Below are 26485 nucleotides of genomic sequence, written 5' to 3'. Positions count from 1 at the left end.
GGGAGGGGTCACACAAGCTATGTCGATGGTAGGCTGTCTTGCAGATCTCTTTTGGTTCGTGACGAGACAAAAGAGCGTCTGTGAGGGAGGCTATCTTTACGGGGGGAGGTGATAAGTTTTTTCGCTGTGCAGCTTGAGTGGGCAAAATTTCTTTGACGCAAAAGGTTTTTGCTACGTAGCACTCAAAATGATGCATAATGATTTTAAATTTGTAAGTTTAAGCACTTCAGACTAACTACAATGTGCAATATGTCTTTGATTAATTAAGGTTAGTTGTAAAAGTAATCATCTGATCGGATATGAAAATACGCAATGAATTTGAAATCGACTGTAAAAGCGATTTAAAAAAACAAAACAAAAACAAAACAAAAAAACCCCACACAATTAGGAAACGAATCCTCCAGAACATTAGCTGCCATTTGTTTTGACACGTGACGTAAAGTATCAAATTTAGCATCATTCCTTCGGTCATACAGTTAACATGGTTGTTCGTCTTTCCCACCCGTAAAATGGACAACTAAATTGAATTGACTATGGAACAAGGTGAGGAGATTCCCTTAAAATCAGAGACCTTTAGTTCACTTTTCATCAATAATTCAATTCTCTTCCAGACCAAGCGGTACGATTTTTAGCTGGACTTTAACGCCACTTGCGGAAGCACTTTCACTTTGACACGTTTGAGTCTCCTATATGTCCTTTGTTGCCCTCAAAAAAAAGGAAAATAGGAGACATCCTCACGCAGGCTATATAGTTTAAGTGACCGCGAGTGTTGGTTATGTGGCCATGGCTAGATTTAGTATACCGTTATTCCTTATTGAACATTCTCTGGAGTAGATGTTGTGAAGATACATTGTGACGTAGTTGTTACTCACAAAGCTTCAGCATTGTGTTTCCTAGGCAAATTTTTGAGTTCTTTTACAAGAGAATTTGGTGTGCTACGTCTCCTAGGTCACTAAGATGATCTGACGCTTTGTTCTCGTCATAACATAAATTTATACATGCAAAGATAAACAGGAAAATAAAGCATACATGTAGCTACTATTTGATCCGGAATGGAGACTTGGGGTTGTTAAGATACCAAGCACCCGATTCCAAGAAACGGGTAGTATTACTCGTCATTTTTTTTTATTTTCTTACAGTTCGCTATTTTGATTGCGGCCAAATAGCGCCTTCATGTTCATCTGTGCTCTGCAATTTCCCTTAACACGAGCAAATATTACGCTCTTGCTAATAATTTTATAACTGTCAGTTAGCCGCTGATTCTTTTCCAACTCCACTTCAAAATGGGTTTTTTCCCTAACTTGACCTTTGGAATTTTATGGTTGAGTAATTTGATGCAGCTGTGCGAAAATAATTCCGAGTGTCATCAGTTTTTAAAATCGTGGGTAAAACCACAGCATTATTTAAATGCAATGGGTGCTCTAACGTCTGAGTCACCCGGGACAAAAGAGCTATGAATCTGGCTATTCAAAAGATTTTTCAAAAGAAGTTGTCATAAAAGACTGTTCCTTGAAGCGTGGCATCCATCTGGGACCCGACTACAGGAAATTCAGGCACGAGCGTTGAGGTTGAGGTTTAACTAAAATTTAAGAACATACGTAGCACATTACCCAGGCTGAGAGCCAGTTAAGAACATTTTTATTTTGACCAAATGTTTTTAAAATGAACAATAAACATACCGATAAAATAATACATGTTAGTATATACCACACAAGTGAATAGTGCTTTTCGCGCGCACTGATTGGCTAGCTCGGAGGTGATTAGCCAAGTACTATTCACCTCCGAGCAGCCTAAGGGAAACAAGATGGCTTCCCGTTTCGCCACGGTCACTTAGGAGGAAATTATTTCGATAAAAGAGACGGCCATTACAAAAAATACAAAAATGGTAACAAATTTTGGTTTGACGGCATTACGTGGTAAGTTATTTAATCTTTCAAACCTCATATTCTAAGGCAAAAAATAAAAATATAAGGCATTGTTTACGAAAACTGTCGAGCACTATAATTTTAATATAATGTAAACAATGAAACATCTAATGTTTTGCAGTATGGTTTCAACAAGAGGACAAATTTCACACAACAAACAAAGAAAAGACACGTAGCAACTAAACAAGTGCCTCCAGAAGTTTTATTTGTCCGCAAGAAAGCGAGACGGAACTTTCTACAATAATAAATCGCTTACCGCGCGGCACGCAAGATTTTAAAACTTCCCACCATTTGTTGGTATACTGTCAAGAATAAACTAATTTTTGGTCACTAGTTATTCAGCTTGTGTGGCATGTACTAAAACAATTATTCACCTCAGTGTCGGTGAAAGTGATGGATATTTACCTCGCCGCTTCGCGGCTCGGTAAATATCCATCACTATTCACCTCCACTTTGGTGAATAATTATTAATAAATCCAAATTATAAAGGGGCGCATTTGAACATAAACCGTGGATTGGATTTCTGGTTGCATGCGTGGTACGTACTTGACCATCTCATTTTGTGTTGGACTAAGGCTGCATTTTTTGTTTTCAAAGTTCTTAAAAAGAACTTTTTCAGGCTCAAATTGCCACAAAGTAAGAAGCAGTAAAAACGTTCAGCCTCAGCCCCCCCTCCCATAAAAAGTTCTTATATAAAAAAGAGTGTAGTTGAAATCCCAAAGTGTACAGCACTTTCCTGCGGTGCTGTTTATTATTCTGTACAAGGAAGTTCTAACTTTTGAGTCTGCGGATGAAATCCTAACGTGTGACCATTCAGAAAGGCTACTGAGCAGTACGTTCAGGCGGTGCTGTTTATTATTCTGTACAAGGAGGTTCTTACTTTTGAGTATGCGGATGAAATCCTAAAGTGTGACCATTCAAATGAAAGCTACTGAGCAGTACGTTCAGGTGGTGCTGTTTATTATTCTGTACAAGGAGGTTCTTACTTTTGAGTCTGCGGATGAAATCCTAAAGTGTGATCATTCAAAGAAAGGCTACTGAGCAGTACTTTCCTGCGGTGCTGTTTATTATTCTGTACAAGGTGGTCCTAACTTTCTAGTCTGCGGATAAAATCCTACCGTTTGACCATTCAAATAAAAGCTACTGAGCAGTACTTTCCCGTGGTGCTGTTTATTATGCTGTACAAGGTGGTTCTACGTTTTTAGTCTGTGGATGAAATCCTAAAGTGTGACCATTCAAATGAAAGCTACTGAGCAGTACTTTCTTGTGGTGCTGTTTATTATGCTGTACAAGGAGGTTCTACGTTTTTAGTCTGTGGATGAAATCCTGAAGTGTGACCATACAAATAAAAGCTATTGGGTAGTACTTTCCTGTGGTTTCATATGTTTATTATGCTGTACAAGGTGGTTCAAGTTCTGTTTTATTGGCCAGTGATCATTAAACAGGGCCGGTAACCAACTTAAAATGTGTTTATAGCCTTTAAGAAGGACGAGAGAACTTATTACATTATCTATGTAAGATAATACAGTTTGATATGTTCAGATGCTTTAGCTGAAAATTAAGTCACGGAAAATGTCAGGGAATGGAATCTTATTTCCCCGATTTCCAAGTGATGCATTAATAATTCATAAGCCCATTGACCTATCAAATGGTCGATGAAACATCAAGTGCAGTGGTTTTAAAACCCGAAAAAACCTCCTCCTTATTAGTATGTGGTGTTTAAATGTTTTTCTCGTATGCTAATTTCCAACGTTCACAAAAGCATAATTGTTATGAACTCTCTTGACACACGCTTTTCCAGGAATGTTTTTGAAGCCGTTCAAAAAACTCGCAGCACGTATTTTATCGGGTCTAAAACCACTCGGCTGCGCCTCGTGGTTTTAAATCCCGATAAAACACTGCTGCCCGTGTTTTAAACATTACTAAAGAAATTCGTTTAAACTAAATCCGAATTTCCGAGGCTTATTATTGTGTTATTAAGGCTTTTTACAATAGATTTCGGGGACACCAAACGGTGTGGATTTCTGTCCGGAAGGCCTGAATCACCTCAGAACTTAGGATTTAGTTGTTAAGAAAATCTCAAGTTTCCTCCGGCAAAATTTCATTCCAAATTTCGTCACACTGGAAAACTAATTCCTTTAATTTGTTTTCGGAGGTCAAATATGTCGTTTAAAACGCGAAGAGAGGTCAGCTAGCATTTTTGTAAAGCCGTTAAGCAACTGCTCGCGATCGTAAATTCAGGAAATAAGATTCTATTCCTCTTCATTAATTAAAGTTTCCCGTCGTGCACAGTTCTGTATCCAACCAGAAATGAAATTACACGTATTTGTCCGCCTCGGGGAGGGCAAGAAAAATTGACAGGGAAATTTTTTTCGATTTTTCATACGAGAACAACATGAAGATTTGATCAAGCAAATAAAAACAAAAAAGAAAACCTGTCATATACACTTAATTAACGCTAATCCACGATTAAAAGTTAATCGAGGCTTTCATCGTCGCTCGTTAAAATGGGCTAAAGGCTTATTTCAAGCTAAAGGTAAAGAAAAGTCTAAGTCAAAACTGAGGGCCGAAAATCTTTTGGAAAAATCTTTGTTGATTAGCAATTAAACTCAAATCAAAGTTTGCGTTAATCCAGGATTAGCTTAATCGGGCTTTGAACAACTGGGCCCTGAAGGCTACTCTGGGTGCCATGATCTATCCCCGGGTCTATCCCAAGTCCTCGCGGCGCGCGAGTAAAAACCTCGGTACAGAGGGAACAGAAGGCCACTCGCTGTGAAGAAATTCCATATTGATTCTTTCTGCAATCACTCTGTGGAAGATAGTTGGTGAACATGATCATCATAATTTCAACGGCTTTTCTTTGATTGACGTCCACCAAACGCAACTTTATCCGACTCTTTAGAAGACGGTAGGTCGCCTGTTATTGGTAACTGCTGTATTTTCGGGGCCTCGTTAGTTACGTCAGCGATGTGTTTTTTTGATCCTCGTGAACAGCCTCGTTCCCAGGCTCCTCCCCCTCCCTCCCTTATTCGAGGACCCTAGGAACGAGGTTCCTTCGTGAGACCTTTATCATGTTTTTCAGTTCAACATGGAAAAGGAACCTGAACAAAAGTTTTTTTTATAAACTAATTAATAAATCAATAAATCGAACATCATGGACATGAACACTCAAGTTTTACTGAAAAGTACGAAAAAAGAAAAACAATAGCGACAAGAGCGTCATCTATGTTATGTTAGTTTAGGTCATTCATATTCGAACACCTACTGATAATCTTCGGTGAGCCTCGACAGTCCTAGGGCAAACTTCGGTGAACGTCGGCACTCTTTGCGTCATCTTCGGTCTTTCTGAGCGTTTTATTTGACCAGAGTTCTTAGCAATATATCACCTATTTCGTTACCATAGTAATTTTAAATAGGCGTATTTTTTTTTTACGCAGTCTATGATGGTGCAGCTTATCGGAGCCAAGATTCTACAAGATCTAGTTGGAGTCTAGAGTTCGTTCGCGGCTCAGAGGGCATCTCCGATACAACGCCAACAGCATGGGTGAGAGGAGATCATTGGCCTCGTTATGAAGAAGTCGTCACCAGGTTCCCTCTTTGTGGCACTACAAAGCTGCTCGCATTTGTTGACTACATCGAGGGCAACTCAAGTTTGAGCTTTGGGTTAATAGTCCCGGATAACAGGTGCTTTAATTTTGATGATGATGGTTTATTAATAAATGTCAGTGCGTAGAATAACATTAAAATGATAATTTTTTTTTTTTTACAATAACTCGAAAATATTACATTGACAGTTAAATAAAGTGATTCATTTTTTTCTATTACAGTCGATAGGACTGGGTTAAGAGCTAGCCTAAGTGTATTACAAGTATAAATATCTAGAAACCCTTAGTTTAAATGGGAAAATAGCTACAAAGGTTGAAAAAAATTCTTGTATCTATCTGTCTGGCATTTTGGCAAGGTAGATGGTGGTGTAAACGAAACCCTGGTAATTGTAGCTTTTCAAGAATTTTTTTAGTCTATTTAGTCTATAACAAAGTCCTCTGAGCGACGGCCTTTTTTAACAACTTTTTCATGACTTCGAGTGGTATAGAGTGTTTTCACATGACGTCACGGCGGCCATGTTGGTGTCCCAAAACAAAGAAATGGCGGCCATGCTGGTGTCCCAAACTAAACCTCTGGGAATTGCACTCTATTTTTATGCAAATACTTTCTTTTGTTCCAGTAAACCAATATAGCCAGTAGTCACGTGAATGAAAACACTCTATACACGAATCGTGCTATTTCACGCGTACCGATTTATCACCGGGGCCAATTTAAACAGCACATTTTGACGGCCGATTGATTTCTTTTCTGTTGGTGTAGCACGGGGAGAAAATCCATCTGATTCCAAAAATCTGCAGCACTGCCACATATCTTATTACATCAGGCCGATTTTGGCCGGCTCGCTCATTTTCTTTGTTAAATTGAATCAAATCGAGCGAAATTCATCGGTACGTGTAAATAAGCCTTATGACTGAACTTGTTGGCTTCCAAATGTCTGAGATAGTACACTTTTTAAGCTAGGAATACAACGATAATTCCCTATTATGACTTTTTACTTGGACAAGTATCATCTACAAACATATCTACAAACATACCCGAGGAGACCTCTCAGTGTAAGCCCGGGGGTTTCTTGAGGTCTCCTCGCCACTTCTTACTTCTTCTTTTACTATCATTATTCACCGTAAACTCATGTGAGATCCTAGTCTATTATTCACTGTGACCTTCTATGAATGTATGTCGTGGTAAATAAATAAATAAATAAATAAATAATTAAATAAATAAATAAATAAATAAATGAATGAATGAATGAATGAATGAATGAATGAATGAATGAATGAATGAATGAATGAATGAATGAATGAATGAATGAATAAATAAATAAATAAATAAATATCTTTACCTTTGTACAAAGGTTACGGATAAGAGTCGTTCGATTTTACCTAAAAAAAATTTTAATACTTATCGTCTTGCGCCGATGTACTGTAAATTTTGATTTCACAAGATCTTGAAGCGCACTTAATTCCCGCCATACCTGAAATAGGTTTTGATAGTAAAAAGTGAAGTAGACTTTGTATTGAAAGGTAAATAGTGTGATTATCAGTTACTGCTGAGGTGCTTCTTAACATGTGAATTGCTTTGCAGAAAATTGAAACGTAACTGATTCGATTTCCAATTTTTCTTTTAGGACACTTCGTTATCTTGGCAAAGAGAGTGGAGAACATCTTCAGTTAACTGGAGAGTTATGGTACTAAAACATGTGCTTTTCTATAACATAACTGTAGCAAAATGCTAGAGTCTGATTGGCTAACAGCAGCCATGAATTGAACATTATAGGACAGTGTATTCGTCATGCCCAAGACAACAGGCCATTTCTGAGTTGCTTTGAACCTCATTTCGCATTCAAGGATAAGTGCTAAGCTTTTCATATGAAAATTAGCTTTGCTTGGATGTGAATGAAGACTAATCATAACCAAAACTATACACGAAATCTCGCTTTCATTATTTAGTTCAAGACAATTTGGAAATGGCCTATTGATTTTTACGGCAAAATTCGTAGACATTTGAATACACGAAACACAAATTTTGAACTGCGGATGACAGATTAAAAAGAAAAAAAGATCTAATAAATGTGATGAAAAGATCCTTGCAGTTAGTACGCAGCTTAAAAAGTTGCGAAAAGAAAGCCTGAAACATTTTATTTCAGGCTTTCTTTTCGCAACTGCATCGCAGAGGTCATGGGTTCGAATTCCTTTGGCTAGTGAGCTTTCACTGCCAACGCGCCATACTTGTTATGTTGATATAATTCTTGACCGAACTACGGCCGGCCGAGTCGGGAAAATATTTCACTCCGGTCATAGCGCACGGATCTCTTTGCGCCCAATCCCTACTGTATTGAACCAAATATTTGGCCGTCCAGCCCTCCCACTCAGTCACTGATCGAGTAGGCTCAATATTAAAAACATAAATACGGGTTTCAGGCTCCGAACCCACTCAATACTGCTAGGTTATAAGGTGTGAAAATTAGCTACACCAGGAAAGTTAAATGTTAGCCTGCTTGCAGATGTCCTTAAACGTACTCCATCTGGTTGGAGATGAAACCGTTGCTTACTTTACAAGCGTAGCCAGGGTGCTAAATTCGGGACTAGCGGTTACTGATCGCTAAGCCACACTATCTTCTAATCCTGGACTAGCTCGTGTGTTAGATCAATCTCCCTTCTTATACATATCATTACAGGGCATGGAATAGTGATTCAGGGCAAATCTTCACCAAATCGTTCGATTCCAAGAACGTTTATGGGACAGCAGTTCAAATAATGCACCATGACCACGGTATTACAACTGGAAGCATCTTGAGTGTTTACCACGATTTGAAGAGCAAAACCGTCCACTTTATCATCAATGGGAAAGAACAAAGGGTGTCTTGCTGTGGGAACGACTCGGATTTCTGTTATGGATATGTTCGGTTGAGCTCCAAGGACAACTACAGCAGAATTCAAGTAACGCTTGTTCCTGAGGATAAAGATGAAGGTAGCTTTCTCATGCATTTATCATGAAAATGGTTACCGAACACCACCATAGAGAAGGAGTGCTATAAGTGATGTTTAAAAAACGAGCGGGAGTGTATTATCTTGTTTAGGCCCGATAAAACACGTGCTGCGAGTTTTTTTGAACGGCTTCGAAGACCCTCCTGGAAAACCGTGTGTCAATAGAGTTCATAACAATTATGCTTTCATTTACAAACTCTACACCTTGGGCGAGTTGTTCGAAAGCCGATGAACGCTAATCTACGATTAAAAGTTAATCGAGGTTTTCATCTCGCTCTTTATAAGTGATTTCAAAGCCTAATTTCAAGCAAAAGGTAAAGGAAAGTCTAAGTAAAAAATGAGGACCAAAACTCGTTTGAGAGAATTTTTATTGATTAGTTATTAAACTCGAATCAAAGTTCACGTTAATCTAGGATTAGCTCAATCGGGCTTCAAACAGCTGGGCCCTTAATTAAAATAAGTTTCTATTGACCACTCTACTAGCATTGGAAGCAAAGGTTTTCTTGTTCACAAGGCGTTCAACACATCCAGCTATCGAACCAAGCGTTTCTAACTGTTTCACCACTGGAAAAAAAAGGTGACTGTGAAACGGCAATATTATTATAAGGAATTTGTAATGCCCGTGATTACACAGATATGTAATAGCACATTCCGTGATGGACATATACCGTGGGATTAGGTCGGAAAAGCACGTGGTGTAAGAACGCAAGAATCGATATCGGTGCTTGGTGTTTTGTAAGTTCTCGGCTACGCGATTAAACCGTTTAAGCGACTTCAGAATTCTCTGTGTGACATTAATTACATTGGTGGCAGCGGTGGGATTTTAGTGAGCGGAAATGAGCAACGACGAAAAGAAAATGCCCTAAGGTGCCGAAGGCGGTCTTCCAGCGAAACCGGCGCCAAAACAGCAAACATCGGAAATTAGCAAAGAGTACATCGCAGGAGGAGAGCTCGGAAATGCAGCAGCTGGTGAATACCTTATCCCAGGCGTTGAAGTAGAGCATGGCGGTGTCTACCGAAACGGAGTCCAGGAGGAACATACGGGCACCACGTGTTTATTCGGTGGGTCAAAATTTCAAGACATGGCTGTCGCAGTCTCTTTAGCATGCAAATTTGGTACATATCAAACTTTCAGATCGTCGGGTGTTTTTGCTCACCCTGTTGGATCAACCGGCTTACAAAGTAGTGGAACTTCTAAAGCTGTCAGTGTCGCTAACCTTTGAAGAATTCACGGTGAAGCTGGTTGAAAGATTTGATTCGGGCAAGACAAAGGAAGATTATAAATTGCAGTTGCGTGCTAAATGTCAACGGCCCAATGAAGTTTTGAAGGATTCGCCGACAGTGTGATGGAATTGGTGGAAAATGCCTACCCAGAGGCGGCGTTCAAGGTGGAACTGGCAAGAGACCAGTTTGTTCAAGGAGTGGCCATCAGCAATAAATTGCGTGAAAAAGTATTCGTGAGCCAACGAGAGTCTCTTGTGAAGGCTGTTCGTGTTGTTCGTCGATTAGAAAGTGCTCGTAAAGCTTGTCAGGCTGCGCCAGCTGTTGAGAAGAAAAAGTCCGTGAATGTTGTGAGTGCTTCAGCGGAGAGTGAGAAAATTTCGACTGAGATTCGTGAGCTCAAGGAACTGGTTCTTGGTATGAATGATACGATTCGTGACCTGGAACGAACAGCAAAACGACTTCGACCGCGCGGCACCGTAATGAGTTGGTATGTTTTGCTTGCCGCGCACCTGGCCATTTTGCTCGAAATTGTCCACGCAGATAAGGGGGAAACAGAGCTCGGGGCCTGCCGAGGGCCAGGCAGTCCCCGTGAGACCTGAAGTAGTGGCCCAAGCATCAGAAGTCGCCGATGAGGTAGGCAACTCTGCTTGTGTAAAGAATAAGGTACTCTCAGTGACGTCAGACTCTGGAATCTATGTTACAGGAATTTTGAATCATAGTGTGACTTGTATATTGCTAGACACTGGTGCCGTTAGTGTTTTGAATGAGGAAACATGGCGGAAAAGTGGGCTTGTCTCAAAACTCGAGCCAGTCACCGGGACTCTGACTACAGCAAATGGAAATAAATTAACAGTTCTGGGAGAAACAAAAGTTAGATTTCGTCTAGGAAACATTGATTGTTTTTGGCAAGTTATGATTGCGCGAGGCCTATCCCATGACTGCATACTTGGCTCAGTTTTTTTTTTCAGCACTTTAAATGTCAAATCCACTGTGACACTGGAACCTTCGTACTTGGAGCTACTGAAATTCCAATCAGGTACTGCAAGGTTACATCTAGTGTTTGTAGAATTTTTCTGTGTGATGATATGCAAGTTGAAACTTAAACCGAACAAGTGATAGAGGCTAAATTGAAGAGTGGATTTGATCATAACACTGGGATTCCTGGGATTTTGGAGGAGTCAAGGGAACTAAGAAGCAAATCAGAAATCAATATAGCTCGTTCCTTAGTTATCCCCAGGGATGGACTGACTCCAGTGAGAATTGCTAACTTTTCAGTCAGGCCAATCAGACTGCGGGCAGATCTTCCAATTGCCGAATATCACCCCGTTAGTAGTGGGGATGTCCACTGGAGTCCGATCCAGATTCTCAGGCATCTTGCTTGGTTATTGACAGACCGGGTATGACAGGAGAGAAGCCTAAAGAGGATGAAAAGTGGACTTCAGAATTGCAAGGTAACCTGGAGGGGCTTTCAGAAGACCAAAGAGATCAGTTTTTGTCTCTGGTAACTAAATACGAGGATATCTTTGCAAAGGAAAACTCTGATTTAGGAAAGTCTGGCCTCTTAGAACATGCCATTCACACGGGTGACTGCAAGCCAGTGAAACAGCCTCCTCGTTGAGTACCACCCTATCAGCGAGAAGTTATTGATCAGCAACTGGAAGAGCTGCTAACTGCAGGAAGGATTGAACCGTCTCAAAGTTCTTGGAGCAGTCCGGTGGTACTTGCTAGGAAACACGATGGAACATACCGTATGTACATTGACTACAGTTGACGATGAAGGATGCCATACCACTGCCCCGGACAGATGACATTTTAGATGTTTTGGGTAGAGCTCAGTGGTTTACCACCTTGGATTTGGCCTCAGGGTACTGGCAGATGCAAGTGAAAGAAGAGGATAGGCCCAAGAATTGCCTTTTCAACTCACCAGGGACAATTCCAGTGGATGGTCATGTCATTCGGGTTGACAAACGGACCTGCTAGCTTCACTCAGTTAATGAATCAGCGCTCAGTGGCCTTACCTGGACCCATTGTCTAGTGTATTTGGACGATATCATCATCTGCTCTTCAACCTTTGAAGATCACCTCCACCGCCAACGGTTGGTGTTTGATCGTGTAAGAACTGCTGGTTTGAAACTGAAGCCTAGTAAATGTCACTTTCTTAGAAAAGAAGTTGCTTTTCTCGGACATGTTGTGTCGTCTGCCGGAATAAAGACTGGTGCTGAGAAAGTGAAAGCCGTCAAAACATGTCCGGTACCACAGAATATGAAAGAGCTTCAAAGCTTTCTTGGCCTTGCTGGTTATTACAGAAAGTTCATCTTTGGATTCTCCATTATTGCGGAGCCGCTCTATAAACTGTGTAGGAAGAATGTACCGTTTTGTTGGCAACAGGAACAGCCAGCTGCATTTGAGGAGCTGAAGAATCGTCTGGTGAGCGCGCCAGTACTAGCTTATCCCGAATTCAGCTCTGCAGCGGGGTCTTTCATACTTGATACTGATGCAAACCAATACCTAGGAATTAAAGCGGTTTTGTCTCAACAGCAACAGGATGGGACTGAGCAAGTGATCGCTTATGGTAGTCGCTCCTTGAATGAACATGAACGGAACTATTGCACCACTCGTTTGGAAATGCTTGCTTTAGTGACCTTCGTTGACTCCTTTCGATACTATTTATTAGGGCGGAAGTTTTGTATACGAACTGACCATCAGTCATTACAATGGTTGACGTCCTTTAAAGAACCCCAAGGACAGGTGGCTAGATGGCTTGAGTGCCTTCAGGAATGTGATTACGAGATCCAACATCGGCCTGGAAAGCAACACAACAATGCGGACAGTTTATCTCGACGGCCTAGGCGGGATCATGGAGAATATCCCTCGTGTGTTCCACCTGCAGAACCACAGATAGCAACAGTCACCTACAGGCTTCTCAGTGGTCGACACCAGAATGATGAAAAGGATCTGTGGTCACCAAAGAAGGTGGCTCAAGCTCAAGGTCAGGATCCTGATATTGGCCCAGTTGTAGATCAATTGTCACGGGAGTGGAAGAAGCCATTTGATGAGGAGCTTCAACCCTTGAGTAGAGCAATAAGGGAAATCTGGGCACAGTGGGAACTGTTAGAGCTACGAGAAGGAGTACTCTATTTGCGGTCAGCTGAGGGAACTTCCACAAGTAAGAGCAGGATGGTTTTACCTCAGGTGCTTGTTAAGGAAGCGCTTACCAGAGTTCATGATGGTCCAGCAGGTGCCCATCTAGGAAGGATGAAGACCTTGCGAAAGATGAAAGCCAGGTTTTGGAGACCAGGGCTGACAAAAGCAGTCCATCAGTACTGTAGCAGTTGTCTGACATGTGCAAAGTGCAAATCCAGACCTAAACCGAAAGCACCCCTACATCCGATACCTTCTGGAAACCCTATGCAGAGGATCCACATTGACATTGTCGGACCCTTGCCAAGGTCTCGAAGGGGAAACAGGTACATTCTGACTGTGCAGTGCAGTTTTACAAAGTGGGCTGAGGCGTTTGCAATTCCCAATCAACGTGCCACAACTTGTGCAAGGGTTTTGCTAAAGAACTGGGTGTGTCCATATGGTGTGCCAGACAGCATACACAGTGATCAGGGAAGAAACTTCGAGTCCCAGGTGTTTGAGGAAATGTGCCATTTGCTGGAGATAAACAAAACACTGTCAACTGCGTACCACCCTGAGGGTAATGGACAGATTGAGAATCTGCACAAGACTTTAAAGAACATGCTGAAGGCCAGAGTTGAAGATGATCCACAGGGTTGGGATGAACAACTAGATTACTGCATGATGGCTTTCAGAAGTAGTGTCCACTCCTAAACGGGACATACACCTTTTGAGCTTATGTTTGGACGGGAGATGCAGATACCCTTGGATGTAATGATGGGCAGAACTGAAGTTGATAAGAAGAACTGCTCAGAGTTTGTCAGTGACCTCCAGGACAGGTTAGAGACTGCATACAGTGATGTGAGGCATAGTCTGAAAGTAGGTCAGCGTCTGCAGAAAGATGCATACGACAAAGGAGTAAGACACATGGCGTTTCGAACTGGTAATTTGGGGCTACACTACACTCCACAACTGAAGCCAGGTGAAGCAAACAAATTCCATCGACAGTGGGAGGGCCCATTTGAGATAGTGGAGCGCATCACAGACGTCACATATCGGGGGACGAAAGTGAGGGGACATTTCAGGAGATCTCAAGTAGTTCATTTTACCAACCTGCGGTTGTACCAGAGAAGGCAGGAAGAAAGGATAGACGAACCAGCTGTTGGCGGGTCACTGGATGCACAAGGTGGAAGCGACGAATGTGAACAGGTATCACCAGCGTGTGGGGAGGTGGAGTCAGTGGAGCCTGACACCGTTACCGGTGAAGCTGTAGAAGAGGCTATTGGGGTTGCGGCTAGAAATGAGCTTTTCGATGAGGTTGTTGATGTGCGAGTATTGATACGGTTTCAGTTGGAGAAATCGAGCAAGGTGGTGAACATGATCAAGTAGCGGACATGCCAGCTACGGAGGGAGGTGGACCGCTGGAAGATTTTTAAAATGATCACACGAGCGGGGAGGCGAAAAGAGAAGATGAACAGGAGGCTGAAGAAGAACAGCTAGCTAGCCACAGCCAAAGACCAGTACGCGTAAGGAAACCTCCAGACCGTTATGGTGAATGGATTTTAAGTAGTTTACAACCGATGTCGGACCGCTTGAAGATGTTGGAGGACAAGCAAAGAATGGACAAGGAGCGGATGAAGAAGCTGAGACCAAATTTGCTGAAGAAGGCTAGAGCATTGCGGGAACTTTGAAACTGTTCTTTCTTCCAGAGAGATAAGCCTTCGAGAGTCTTACTTAAGAGACTGAACTGATTGACTGATTTTGAATTTGGTCTTTTTGCTTAAATACGCTCCGTGATTGGTTCACAGGTTTCGCGCCACTTTCTCCGCCACACAAATCAAACCCAAACCAGTCTCGACTTTTATTCACCCATTTTCCCGAGCTTGGCTCCGTTCACATGAAGTTGCTTCGAATTTTGATTGGCTCACCTCGCTGTTCTTATATCTGTTATGATTGGACAAAGAAAATTACTTTGGTTTTGGCTTTACGACATTCAAATGAAAACCGCCAAAAAATATAACAAGAATTGAAGCTGTTACCAGCTTAAACTCGGGCCATATTTGACCGCGTTGTGCGTAATACGATCTTTTGGCACTGATAATCTCCAACATCGCTAACTACCCCAAATCGATAGATACAGAGATTTAGTGAGGCAATAAGTAACCACCAAATAGAATTGCATTATTTGCAGTACCAATGAAATACAGTGGAAAACGACATCCTGCTTCATACGGATGCTTTAATTCCCGGGCTATAATCCTTACGTTTTCACCTGTGATTTGGAGACAGAAACCATTTGTACATTGATTGTTTTTCAATACTAACCGTGAGTAAGATATGTATCTGTGTGACCCCGGGTCATGATGACGCTAAGAGATCGCAATTTCCGGTATGATCGTCGTGAAGGCCTCATTCAAGAGTGCTACGCTCTACCAAATCTTTTGGTGATCACTGGGATTGTATTAAAACCAGGAGCCATAATCAGGGATGGAGACCGCAGCGGTTGAAACGGTTGAAACTGACTTATCAGTTGAAACTGACTTATCAAATAAAATTTCAGTGTATATATATCGGCATCACGGAGAATATTTTATATAAAATGTTTTCTACTCAGCCAGGAGAATTTCCTGGAGTTGTCCCCAATGCTTTAGTTTACAGCTGTAGTTTAGTAAGGTTAGAGGAAGGAACTTAAACATGTACAGGGTAATAAAATGTTATATTCACATTCAAAGTATTTAAAAATTATGTATTTTTGTTGAAACCGAACTAGACTTTCTCTTCTATTTTCCATATAAGGTAGTAGCCCCACGCATATTTGCGTGTATCCGCGCGGGTTTATGACGTGATGGGTGGTGCAATTGTTTCTAAAAATAGATTTTTTGGTACAACACATGGGACCGCGTGGACCCCATGCTTATGGTGTCCATCCCTGATTATGGCTCCTGATTAAAACGCAAACTTTTGCAAGCGTTTTCCGTATCATTGTTCAAGTCCGGATATTTAAGTCTGGACAGAAATGATTTAATAGTAGTCATTAAGAATTTCCGAGATACTTCTCTCTATGAATGCCAAAGTTTAATTTTATTTTAGTAATTTAGCTTCATTTGTCCTGCACCCGCCATCCTGTATGTGACACGTCATGTGGTCATTTACGAAGTCTTATGAGTTATCTCTTGGCGACCGAGAACTTAACTCGGCGCCTCACGGCGCGGCCCGAGTAAAAAGAACGCAGCCGAGAACTTAACTCGTGTCCTCACAGACCGAGTAACAACTCAACAACAACAACAACAACAACAACAACAACAATTCAAATTCTGACCTCTTTCAGTTTGCAGTCAACAAACTTCTTCATCAGTGGAATTGTTACCAAATATAATGGACACGTGCTGGGTGGTCGCCTTGGGACGTGCGTTACAAGAAGGTATTGAAAGTTTCCTTAGGGGAATCCTAATTTCCCTTCTTTCGTTTTCCCGGATTGCTTTAGGGCTTATAAGGGCAATTCTTTGAAAGATTGTTTATGTATTTTGATATGATCGGTTTTTTTATATTAGCTGAAGCAGCAGACACGTCTAGGGAGCGGAACCGTATCCCCCCAAAATCCAGGATTGTCGGATTTTGTCGTCTAAACAACATTTTTGTCAATCCAAAAACATATGTAATTAAATTTTACCAACTTCAAAAGATTTCAAAGAAAACAAAAGCTTCTTAGGAGAGAAAGTAGACCTTTTCAAAATCAGTTTTCCCGGGATCCAGGCAGGCGAGTATAACGCTCTCTTTTGGCGCGATAAGAAGTCGACTTGTGGCTAGTCTGGGGAAAAAATATACTCTAAAGTCGTAACGAGCAGTTGGAATTTTTCATGTTTTAAATTGCACGAAGCTAGTGTGGCTGTGTCTTTTGGTCTAAGATGAATGACTTTTTCATCTCTTAGGGTTTTTTTGGCTTTTACCTGACTTGCCCAGCAACGGAAAGGGTTGCCAAGATAATCAGGAATTAACAGGTTTGTACCACAGAGTGCCAAGCACAGTGTGAGAGTTTATCTCTGGAAAATTCAAACTGAAAAATTGAGCCATAAACACTGATTCCAGGACTGCTTGGTCATTTAATTCATAGAGATACCTGAGCTGAGCTACTATGAGATGAACAAATGCCCTGTTGGAATTTGTCTCATGATCAACAACGTTCCAAACCTAACTCTTGAGGAAGAGCGGCTCGTTGGCCTTTTCAGTTCCTTAGCGTTTGACGTGCAGGTGAAACGAGATCTTACAATGACCGAGATCTACGAAGTGGCCAAACAATTTGCGAGAGAAGATCATAAGAGATACAACTCGTTTGTTTTCATTGTCATGTCACTTTGCTGCCAAGGCCACGACATTACCGGTTTCGATGGAAGGAAAACAAGCATCGAGCAAGTGATGTCTGAATTCAAAGCTTCCAACTGCTCCTCGCTTCAGAACAAACCCAAATTATTTTTTGTCCTAAGATTTACAACGTCACCGGTTCAATTAGTGGAAAGCCATGACAGCTCACTGCTAGCTCACTTCTGTACAGACGAAGCAATGCCATTATTGCCTTCCTCTGCCACACCCGGAAGTGTTGCGTGTCCTGAAGAAGCTGATTTTCTGTTAACTTGTGTGACATCTCCAGTTGTTGAAGCCGAGCAGACGCCAGAGCATTTTTTCATTCAGGTCAGAACTAATATTGTCATAACTTTTTTTATACAATGAAGAAAAATGGCTAGGAAGTTCCACACACTTTCTCAGTTGTTACACGTTAAATGGGTGAGATGAATCAATGAAATTGATCAAAGCAGCGTTGATGCAGTGAAGGAAAATGATTATAACAGTCCACAAATTTTATTACTGCATATTTGCGTTTTGCGCTTTTGTTCTTACTTAAACACGGTTAACCACAAACGGGATTTGGAGTTTGGAAAAACTGACTTGTGGAATAGTTGTCGTTTTGCCGTTTAGTGCATTCATCAACAGAGGTATTTCAGACTAATTTTGCTGGACTTATATCCTTAAACATTACTATAAGAAAACCAAGGATAAATACTGTGTGTGTACATTGAGCAAGATATACACAGACTACACATTATTCTTTATGAACATAGTATCACGTGTCATTGAAGACGAAAATAGTAACGGTTGTTTAATGATTCCAGTCCCTACGTTACCTGCTTCTGAAGTAAAGAACAGCAACAACATAAACGCTATTAAAGGGAGGATACCAGTTTTCAAAAACCAAAATTCGTTTTATACCTAAAATAATGGTCCAGTTTTGTTAAAACCGTTGATGAGTGCCCAAGGCCACAGATAGACTGAGTTGGAATAGATTGCAAATTGAAAAAAAAAAAAAAGTTAGGACAACCTTTTTCATGTTGTCTTAGTTTCATTTCCAAAATGCACTAGAACAGATCATGAGTTGTTTCATTCTAGAATTCAGTTTATTTCTTCCTCTTAGTGTTCTAAAATTATTTTGTAAATAAGTGAAGGCCCGTGCATCACTACTATTCCACTTTAAACTCAGTCAAGCGTGGTCCTTCAGCACTAACGTCTATCAAAATGACATTTTTTGCTTACCACAGCTGAATTGTTATAAGTGTACATTGTAATTATTTTGTAAAGGTGAACTTTCAGTGCAGCGTTCTCGATTAATCAATAGCATAATTTATGTACGCTGGATTGGATTAAAAAAAAATTGCTTGTAGAAGTGATGTAGCGCGGCCATACAATAACTTGAGTAGACTTGTATTGGTGCGCTTTTTCTCCTCTGTTTATCATTTAACAGGTGCTGGTGAGGGTTATGCAAAATTGTCGCCTCTTTCACTTGCTGGAGATGCTGACAAAAGTCAACGAGTTGATGGTGGACATGTCCAAAGTCTACAAAGAAACCAACCAATCAAACATGTTGTCGTTTGTTCCAGTACCATATCTGGCTCACACACTGAGGCATAAAGTGCGCTTTGGTAAGAGGCCTTTTACAGCTATTTCTATCAACAATGATAAAAGGACTGCGTGACAAGCCCGTAAGGTGTAAGGTGTTACAGAAAACATGTTTGGTATTTTCTCACATCCTAAACAAGATTTGCAGCTACCCAAACTACTTTTCGGTGTTGTCTCGAAAGCTCAAAGTTGTAAAATTTGACAAGGTTAAATGAAATAAGTATCTATTTGATAAAAAACGATTTAGAGAAACATTTCAACAAGAAATTAACGATAGTAAAACAGCATGACGTTTCGACGACTTCATATCTTCATTGTCAAATGAGTAAAATGGAAATAACGGAAAGGCACACTTATAGGTATTGAAAGTGAGAAAATAAATTAGCATGAAAGCATTCAGGTAAAGATTTTCGCGCGAAGGGAATCCGCTTGCGTGTTCAGTTTCGGTCTTTTGTTCTTGATCCACATCAAAAAGATCGCTGATCATCTGAGAGTCACAGAAGAAAAGCCTCCCCTGATCAATCAGCAAAGTGTAGTATATGAATTTAAATGTGATTTGTGTGATACAAATTATATAGGGTACACTAGCTTGCCGCCACCTCCATCAACGTGTTGAGGAGCATAAACATTCTGTGATCGGAAAACATCTCAGGGACGCGCATGGTTTAATACCTAACAACTTAATTAAGAACTTTAAAGTCATAAAGAAATGCCGTGACAAATTTGAATGTTTGGTCTACGAAATGCTGTGGATCAAGAACAAAAGACCGAAACTGAACACGCACGCAGATTCCATTCGCGCGAAACTCTTTACCTGAATGCTTTCATGCTAATTTATTTTCTCACTTTCAATACCTATAACTATGCCTTTCCGTTATTTCCATTTTACTCATTTGACAAGTATCTATTTTCCTGAAATACTAACATCATATGAGGTCATTGCCTTATTTTGGACCTACTAAATACCTTTTCAGATCCATTTTCTTAAAATGGCCCTCGAATTGTGTTACGAAGGAGGAAACGGGGGGGGGGGGGTGGGGGCCTAGCGAAGAAATTTCCAGGTAAAGTAGAGTTTAAAAAGTGGAGTACATAGAAGAAATTCCGAATTATCTGCAGCTGAATCTAAGTTAAAGTTGATCGTATTTGCTCGCATAAAAGCTGCCTGCTTCAGGCACTCATTTTGTCGGGGTAGCGAAGGACAGATAGCACGGGAGAAAATGGAGCTGAAAAAGCAAGTCCTTCTACTTTCTTCACAACTTTTCCCTTGTGCGTTTCATTCTGCTTCGTTGCTCATAAATTGAACACCTGGAACAAGCTACTTGAATTACTTTTGTGAACGGACAAATAACTCCACTTGATTAATCGTACCCTTTTGAAAAAAAAATTTCAAAGTTTAGTTCCCCACCGTGATTTAAGGGAACATGGTATTTAAACACGGTGTAATCCTCGAATAACGCGCTGTTCGCTTTTTTATAGTGGCATCCTAAGGTTATATTGCTTTTGTTTTTTAAAGATGCTACACCTGACGCACTCCGAGATGTAGCCTGTCTCGTCCAAGGTATGATGACGCAAGAATAAAATGCACCATTTCTGTAGTAACGCAAATGAAAACAATTCAAACTCTCTCCGATTTCGTTTACAATAGTTGTGGGAATTATGCCGATGTAACGTACTGTTTATTACGCTGTAGAGGAAGTCTCGGTTTTTGATTCTCTGTGAAATCCCAACTTGTGTCACCGACTCAGTTGGTAGAGCTCTGCGCCAGCATCGCAGAGGTCATGGGTTCGAATCCCGTCCAAGCCTGAATTTTTTTTCAGGCTTTCTTTTCGCAACTGCTTAAGTTGCGTAGTAACTGCGAGGATCTTTCTTCTATTTGATCAAATCAAACTGCCTGTTGAATGGCACGTTTCTGTAGTACTAGAAAAAGAGAGACGTACATTTTTCCATTTTAAAGCTTTTTAGAATTAAGGCCCGTTTAAACGGTTTCAACATTTGACCGACATTCGTTCAACAAAAACTGAACGGATTTTGAGCAAATGTTGGACAAATGTTTAACGGAGTGTTCGAACATCTTCAACACAACTCAACATTTGCGAGAGCAAAAGAAATTTTGAATCGATGTTGAATGAAAGTTTAAACCAATTTAAACTTGCTTCAACAAGCTTTCAACATTTTTTATACTTTCAACAATGTTGAACGAGCTGTTTAAACGGCCCTGACATTTGGTTCAACAAAGTGGTTGAACGCATGTTGAAGCAAATGTTGAAACCGTTGTAAACGGGTCTTTATTGTTGATTAATTATTTTAATATACAAAAAATGTACGACATATTTTCCTAAATGCAAAGCAATGTATGGCGTTTTTGTTTTTCGAAATTAAAATTTTTTTGTCTCTGAAAAATGCATGGTTACCCCAAAATTTCTCTTTGGATACCAAGGGCACTAGCTAAGTTCTACTTTCTCCGCATAGTTTTAAACCGTGCAAAAATATCCCTGTGTTAGTAAGCACCATAGCAAACCCGAGAATATTGAGATGCGCAGAACGTATGCGCAGCAACAAAAGTAGGTACTGTCCTTGAAGGTTGTCACTGAAAATCATGTGGTTCCATTTGCTAAGATCTGCTTTTTCATAAATTGCTCAAAAATAGTGTTGTTTTAGGAGGCACTGTACTTATATTAGGCGAGATTTATGATTTATTTTAATCCACAGATGCAACCCAGCTCAGCCGCTATGAAATGAAAAAACGACCCCATGGGTACTGTGTCATTATAAACAACATACATTTCCAGCACAAGAACATAGCGGATCGTAAAGGCGCCGAAGAGGACGAAAAAAGGCTCAAAACTCTCTTCAGAGCTCTCAAGTTCGATGTAATTGTCAGGAGAGATTTGAACAAACACGAGATCGAGAGGGTGGCCGAAACGTACGGGGGCAAAAACCACCGCGATTTTGACGCGTTCGTGCTCATTCTGATGTCACACGGTGGAGATCGAGATCACATTCTTGGCGTTGATGGAAGAGAGACAACCGTGAAAAATCTGATGGTTGAGTTCCAAGCTGACAAATGCCCGTCACTGAAAGGAAAACCCAAAGTGTTTATCATCCAGACTTGTAGAGGCCTCATTCATAACACCACTGAAACATTCCCATCTTCAATTGGAAGTATCAACGCGCAACCTGTTGCCTCTGTGTCAGCTCAGATAGATAATTCACCTTTTGCACGTCCATTCTCTCCCGACTCCACCCTCCCAAGAAGTGAGTTTCCTCCGGAAGCTGATTTCCTGTTGGCATTCGCGACTGTGCCAGGTTACGTATCCTTCCGTTCTCTAGTGTCCGGCACTTTCTTCATACAGGTTTGTTTAATCATGTTTTTGCTTTATGCGCAGCATATTAGCGAATTAGAAGGTTGCGCCAATATATTGAGTAGTATAAAAGGTCTTGTAAAGGCAAAGACGAATTTAGGTTCAGTTTAGAAACGGATGTTAAGCCTCGCACAACACCCTGGAGTAATGACTCTGGCCATAAAACAAACAAACAAACAAACAAACAAACAAAAAGGAACAACAATATAAGCTTATTAGAACACAAGAAAAATACACATAAATTGTAGCAAGTGCAGGGAAAACGTATGCGAGGAAGTTACAACCAATTTTAAGTTCTTGATGATTGGTCAACAAACTGTCACGAGCGTTTTTAAATCATTCCGAAAATCTTACGGGACATGTTTTTTAGTTAAAGTAGATTTTACGCAGTTTAGGAAATTCCGCAGTCTTTTTTTTTTATCGTGAAGCAGTTCCTTTAGGCGTTTAATACCTGTTCTTCTTTCGACTCTAAAATGAGCTTTAACTTTTGAAGGTTCGAACAGTAATATCCTCAGAATTTCCTCCTTTTGAGTTGTTGAAATACTTTTGGCTGCGGATAGTTTAAGACAACTGTCCCTCGATAAAAACTTTTGAGTTCTGTCCGTAGCTTAATGAGTAAGGATGTTCTATTAAATTTATGTTCATGAAAAAATTATCATCATAAAATTATGTTCACGGTTTGATTCACTTGATGTAAAAAAGATCTCGAAAGGTAGCAGGACCGACTTTTCAATCAGGCCGCGGTTGTTCAAAGAGGGTAAGTCGCTTTCCAGCGGATAAAAGTTGGAGCACATTCTATCCGCTGGATATTGATTTAACCACTGGATAACGTTATCCAGTCCTTGAACAACCAGGCCTGATCTTTTACTAATTTTAGAAATGAGATAGATCGCCAATTGTCCTCCTCGTACTCCCACACGGCAAACATGTAAATCAGCTTTAATTTTAAATTTTTATCTTGTAACTGATGTTTTTACCGTGTCTAAATAAAGTTTATGTATGTATGTATGTATGGCCCAAGGATGCTAAATTTTTGTAAAACCATGAAAGGGTATTAAAACTAGCTAATCCAAGGAAACTGCATTACCCTTCCTAACAAAGGTACAATATGTGGCCTGATTTTCTCTCTCTTCAGGTTATTAAAGGAGAGAGGAAGATTAATAAATTTGCATTTTTGTCCAAAGAGCATCGAAGTGACGCATTAGAATTGTTACAGTGTGACGCGCCTTACCGCGGCCACCCAACAAACATTTTTTACAAGTTAGCCAATCAGGATACTCGAATTTCATTAACGGTCACGCCTCCTTGCGAAGTCCAACAGGCAAGTGACGCAACAACGAATTATTGAAAACATGTTTTGTATTTTATGGCTAACTTGTAAAAAAAGGTTTGTTGGGTGACCACGGTAAGGCGCGTCGCACTGTAATAATTGAGCGGTAAAGACTGCAGTGTTTAAAAGCAAACCCTCAGTGGGTCCTGGCAGGGAGTAATTTGTATAAGTAGTTTTTGAAGATCAGACCAAACGAAAATATTTTTAGACGTAAGCTTTTGTATTTATTGTTTTGGTAAATAATAGGTTTATTTTAATTGACACGCCCTCTTGGAAACAGCTTTTAGTAGTGGGGCCAACGTTCCTTCATTCATTCGTTCGTTCACTTGTTCAGACCCTTTCAGCTAATACGAGGGAATACCCAGCACCTCCAGACTGTACTCGGAAGAAACAACGCTTTTCGTGGTTAAATTATTTGCTGTGTTCCTGTTAAAAAAGAAAAAAAAAAAAAAAAAAAAACACCTCGTAGAAGGCGTTTTAAACTTTAAGCGTTAGTGTCCTTTCTTTAACCAATCAGCAGCCGAGCAAACAGCGACTTGACTTGGTGTTACCTTCTGCACCTGCCGCATACTTTTTCCTGAGATCTGATTGGTTCAATGCGCCATTTGCCTATTGCATACATTTGTGACGTTAATATAGTAAACACAATAAAATCTGAAAGAACCACAGCGACAAACCGATTAGTGGTGCCGGATCTCTTGTAGACCTGGCTCAGCAAATTACTTCAATTACAAAATACCGACGGCAGACTGATCCTAACGCAGGAGATTAATGTAGGACTCGTATCACACAGCCTGCTACCTCTACATTTTAATTTTCCTATATCATTTTTATTTTTTTCATCAGGCTTTGGTTGAAGTCATCAGAGAACATCATCATCGTCATAATTTGCTTGACATTTTGACGGAAGTCACTAAGCGGGTGGTTGATCACCAGAACAGGTACCGTTGGGATCCTGTGCAAGTGCCAGCTCCTGTTCACACACTGACCAAGCATCTGTACTTATGAGTGGACTGCGAGGACTGAGAAACAATATTTTGTATGCATTTTTAATATTTTCTAGCTCTAACGCACTGAAGAAAGAGGCATTTGTCAAAACCCAGTGGCTCGTTGACCGTTAAGGAGAGTGCGTTGGTTGTTCGTTTTTGAATAATTGCTTTGTATATTTGTTGCAAATAATAGTTGTTTACTTAGCTCGAACTGGCTTTAAAATTTGTGGGCAATATTTCTGCACGGCTCCATACATTAATTATGTCTACATTCCAGGACTCAAACTCTATCCGCGCTCGCCGGTTTTGGAAGAGGGTAACGCTTGGTTTTCACAGGGACATAAGCTTAAGCAGAAGTACAAACGTCGCTTTAGCAAGTGAGAACACCTGCTACATAAGCAAAAGCACAAGAAGAAGGAACACGTTCGTTCTTCTTGTGCTTAGACTGAAGTCGCAGTTTTCAGTCACTGGGGACTTTACGCAACCACGACGGCAACGCCAACGAAAACGTCACTTGAAAATACAAGTTCGTGTTACTTGTACTACTTTGCGCTTATTCCATTTCGTTCAACTTCTACAATGTGGCCGAACTATCCAGTAACAGAACTGGTGGGAACGGTGTTCAAGTTAGCACAGAGAATGAAAATTTACTGTCATGTGCTCAAGTTCTCCATAAAACCTTGAATTTGGGCATTTCACGTTGTTGTTTGGACGAAGATGGCGACGAAATGTATCAAAATTTGTAATGCACGTGCACAGCATTGTTTAGCTCATTAAGCCGTTTCTTTATTGACGTTTTCGTTGCCGTCGACGTCGTGTTTGCGTAAAGTCCCTACTAATGAGAACGAGTGCGACATACGCACACTCACATGCACAAGGCAGTCAACCGTTTCGTCCACCATCTTTCTTAACGTATGCATCGAGGGGAGCTGGTATCGAGAACTCTGTCAAGAAATGGTTTTCTGCGCGTGCGTCTGGCCTTATGTTGCTCATGTAGCTAGTGCTCTCACTTGTTTATCTTTATGCTTATGCTTATGTAGCTAGTGCTCTTATTTGCTTTTCTTTATGCTTATGCTTTTGTCCTATTGAAAACCAGCCTTTAGTATGACATTGGTGCAGGTATAAAAAATGTACGTCCTAAAATCTTTCAAATTTTTCTCCACTAAAGACAAGACCACGTGCTCTCTAAATCAGCAAGACTTAGCGCATTTTCGTGGTTCTTTTTAATAAAACAATTATTCCACTCGCGATTGTTGGATACGATACTTTCATCCAACGCGCGGTCAAGAAATAATTGTTAAACACTGCTAACAAATTACACCGGTCATACAAAAAACAAGTGCTCTCTCAAATTAAAAAAAAAAAACCCGTTATTTTCATTATAGCGGTCTTCAAGGCGGTCAATGTAGCTAAAGGCCCTAACATTGCCTAATCGCGAGTTCCAATGGGAGAGGCCAAGCAGGACATTGACTTTAGGCCGTACGTTTTAGTTCCAAAACTGGGAAGAGTAAGGTAATTTATTCCTGTTAAATTTATTGTGTTCACCTCAAGAGTGAATAAATTATTAAGATTTTCAGGTGTTTAAGAAATAAAAGATTTGAAAACAATGACAAAAATTTCCTGAATTCTCCCACCCGTTAAGACATGGATAACACGATTCGCTAGCCAGGATGCTATAGTTAAGCTGGGAGTCTAACTACACCACAGTGGCGGTTGCAGTATTGGCTATGACTTCCATAGTGTTCCAGTCTTAATTTGGCTTCGGTTTTCAATCCTCGCTGATTAAGTTTTTCTTTACGTACGTCAATCTAACTAAATTTTCCATCAGGTGTGAGTACACAATTGAATTATTGACTGTAGGACTCTGTACAAATTCGAAATATTTTTATTATTACAATATCATTTTACATGTAATGATATTTTTATTGTTTTATTTTTGAAAATTATTTTTTTTAATAATAGTTGATGATGTAAATAAAGGTACATTGGCTGTCTGTGA

General features: G+C 40.4%; 1 protein-coding gene across 3 annotated transcripts; it reads left to right on the top strand.

Annotated features, from left to right (window-relative positions):
* The first annotated feature begins 449 nt into the window (after positions 1-449).
* On the top strand, positions 450-26485 carry LOC146450748 (uncharacterized). 3 transcript variants are annotated; one of them, XM_085099940.1, is made up of 11 exons: positions 450-543; positions 5363-5609; positions 7156-7215; positions 8206-8498; positions 16188-16280; positions 16789-16857; positions 16971-17545; positions 18651-18828; positions 20319-20363; positions 21515-22158; positions 24344-26485. In XM_085099940.1, the coding sequence occupies exons 1-11, from the start codon at positions 534-536 to the stop codon at positions 24503-24505; spliced, it is 2376 nt and encodes a 791-aa protein (XP_084956066.1). In that variant the 5' UTR covers positions 450-533; the 3' UTR covers positions 24506-26485. The 3 variants fall into 3 exon arrangements, with proteins under 3 accessions (XP_084956066.1, XP_084956067.1, XP_084956068.1); XM_085099941.1 differs by lacking the exon at positions 16188-16280; XM_085099942.1 differs by lacking the exons at positions 16188-16280; positions 16789-16857.

Source organism: Pavona decussata, unplaced genomic scaffold, assembly GCF_977016875.1.
Source record: "Pavona decussata unplaced genomic scaffold, jaPavDecu1.1 SCAFFOLD_426, whole genome shotgun sequence".
Lineage (NCBI taxonomy): Eukaryota > Metazoa > Cnidaria > Anthozoa > Scleractinia > Agariciidae > Pavona > Pavona decussata.
The sequence above is the reverse complement of the archived record's forward strand: the minus strand, read 5'-3'. Positions and strand labels throughout refer to the sequence as shown.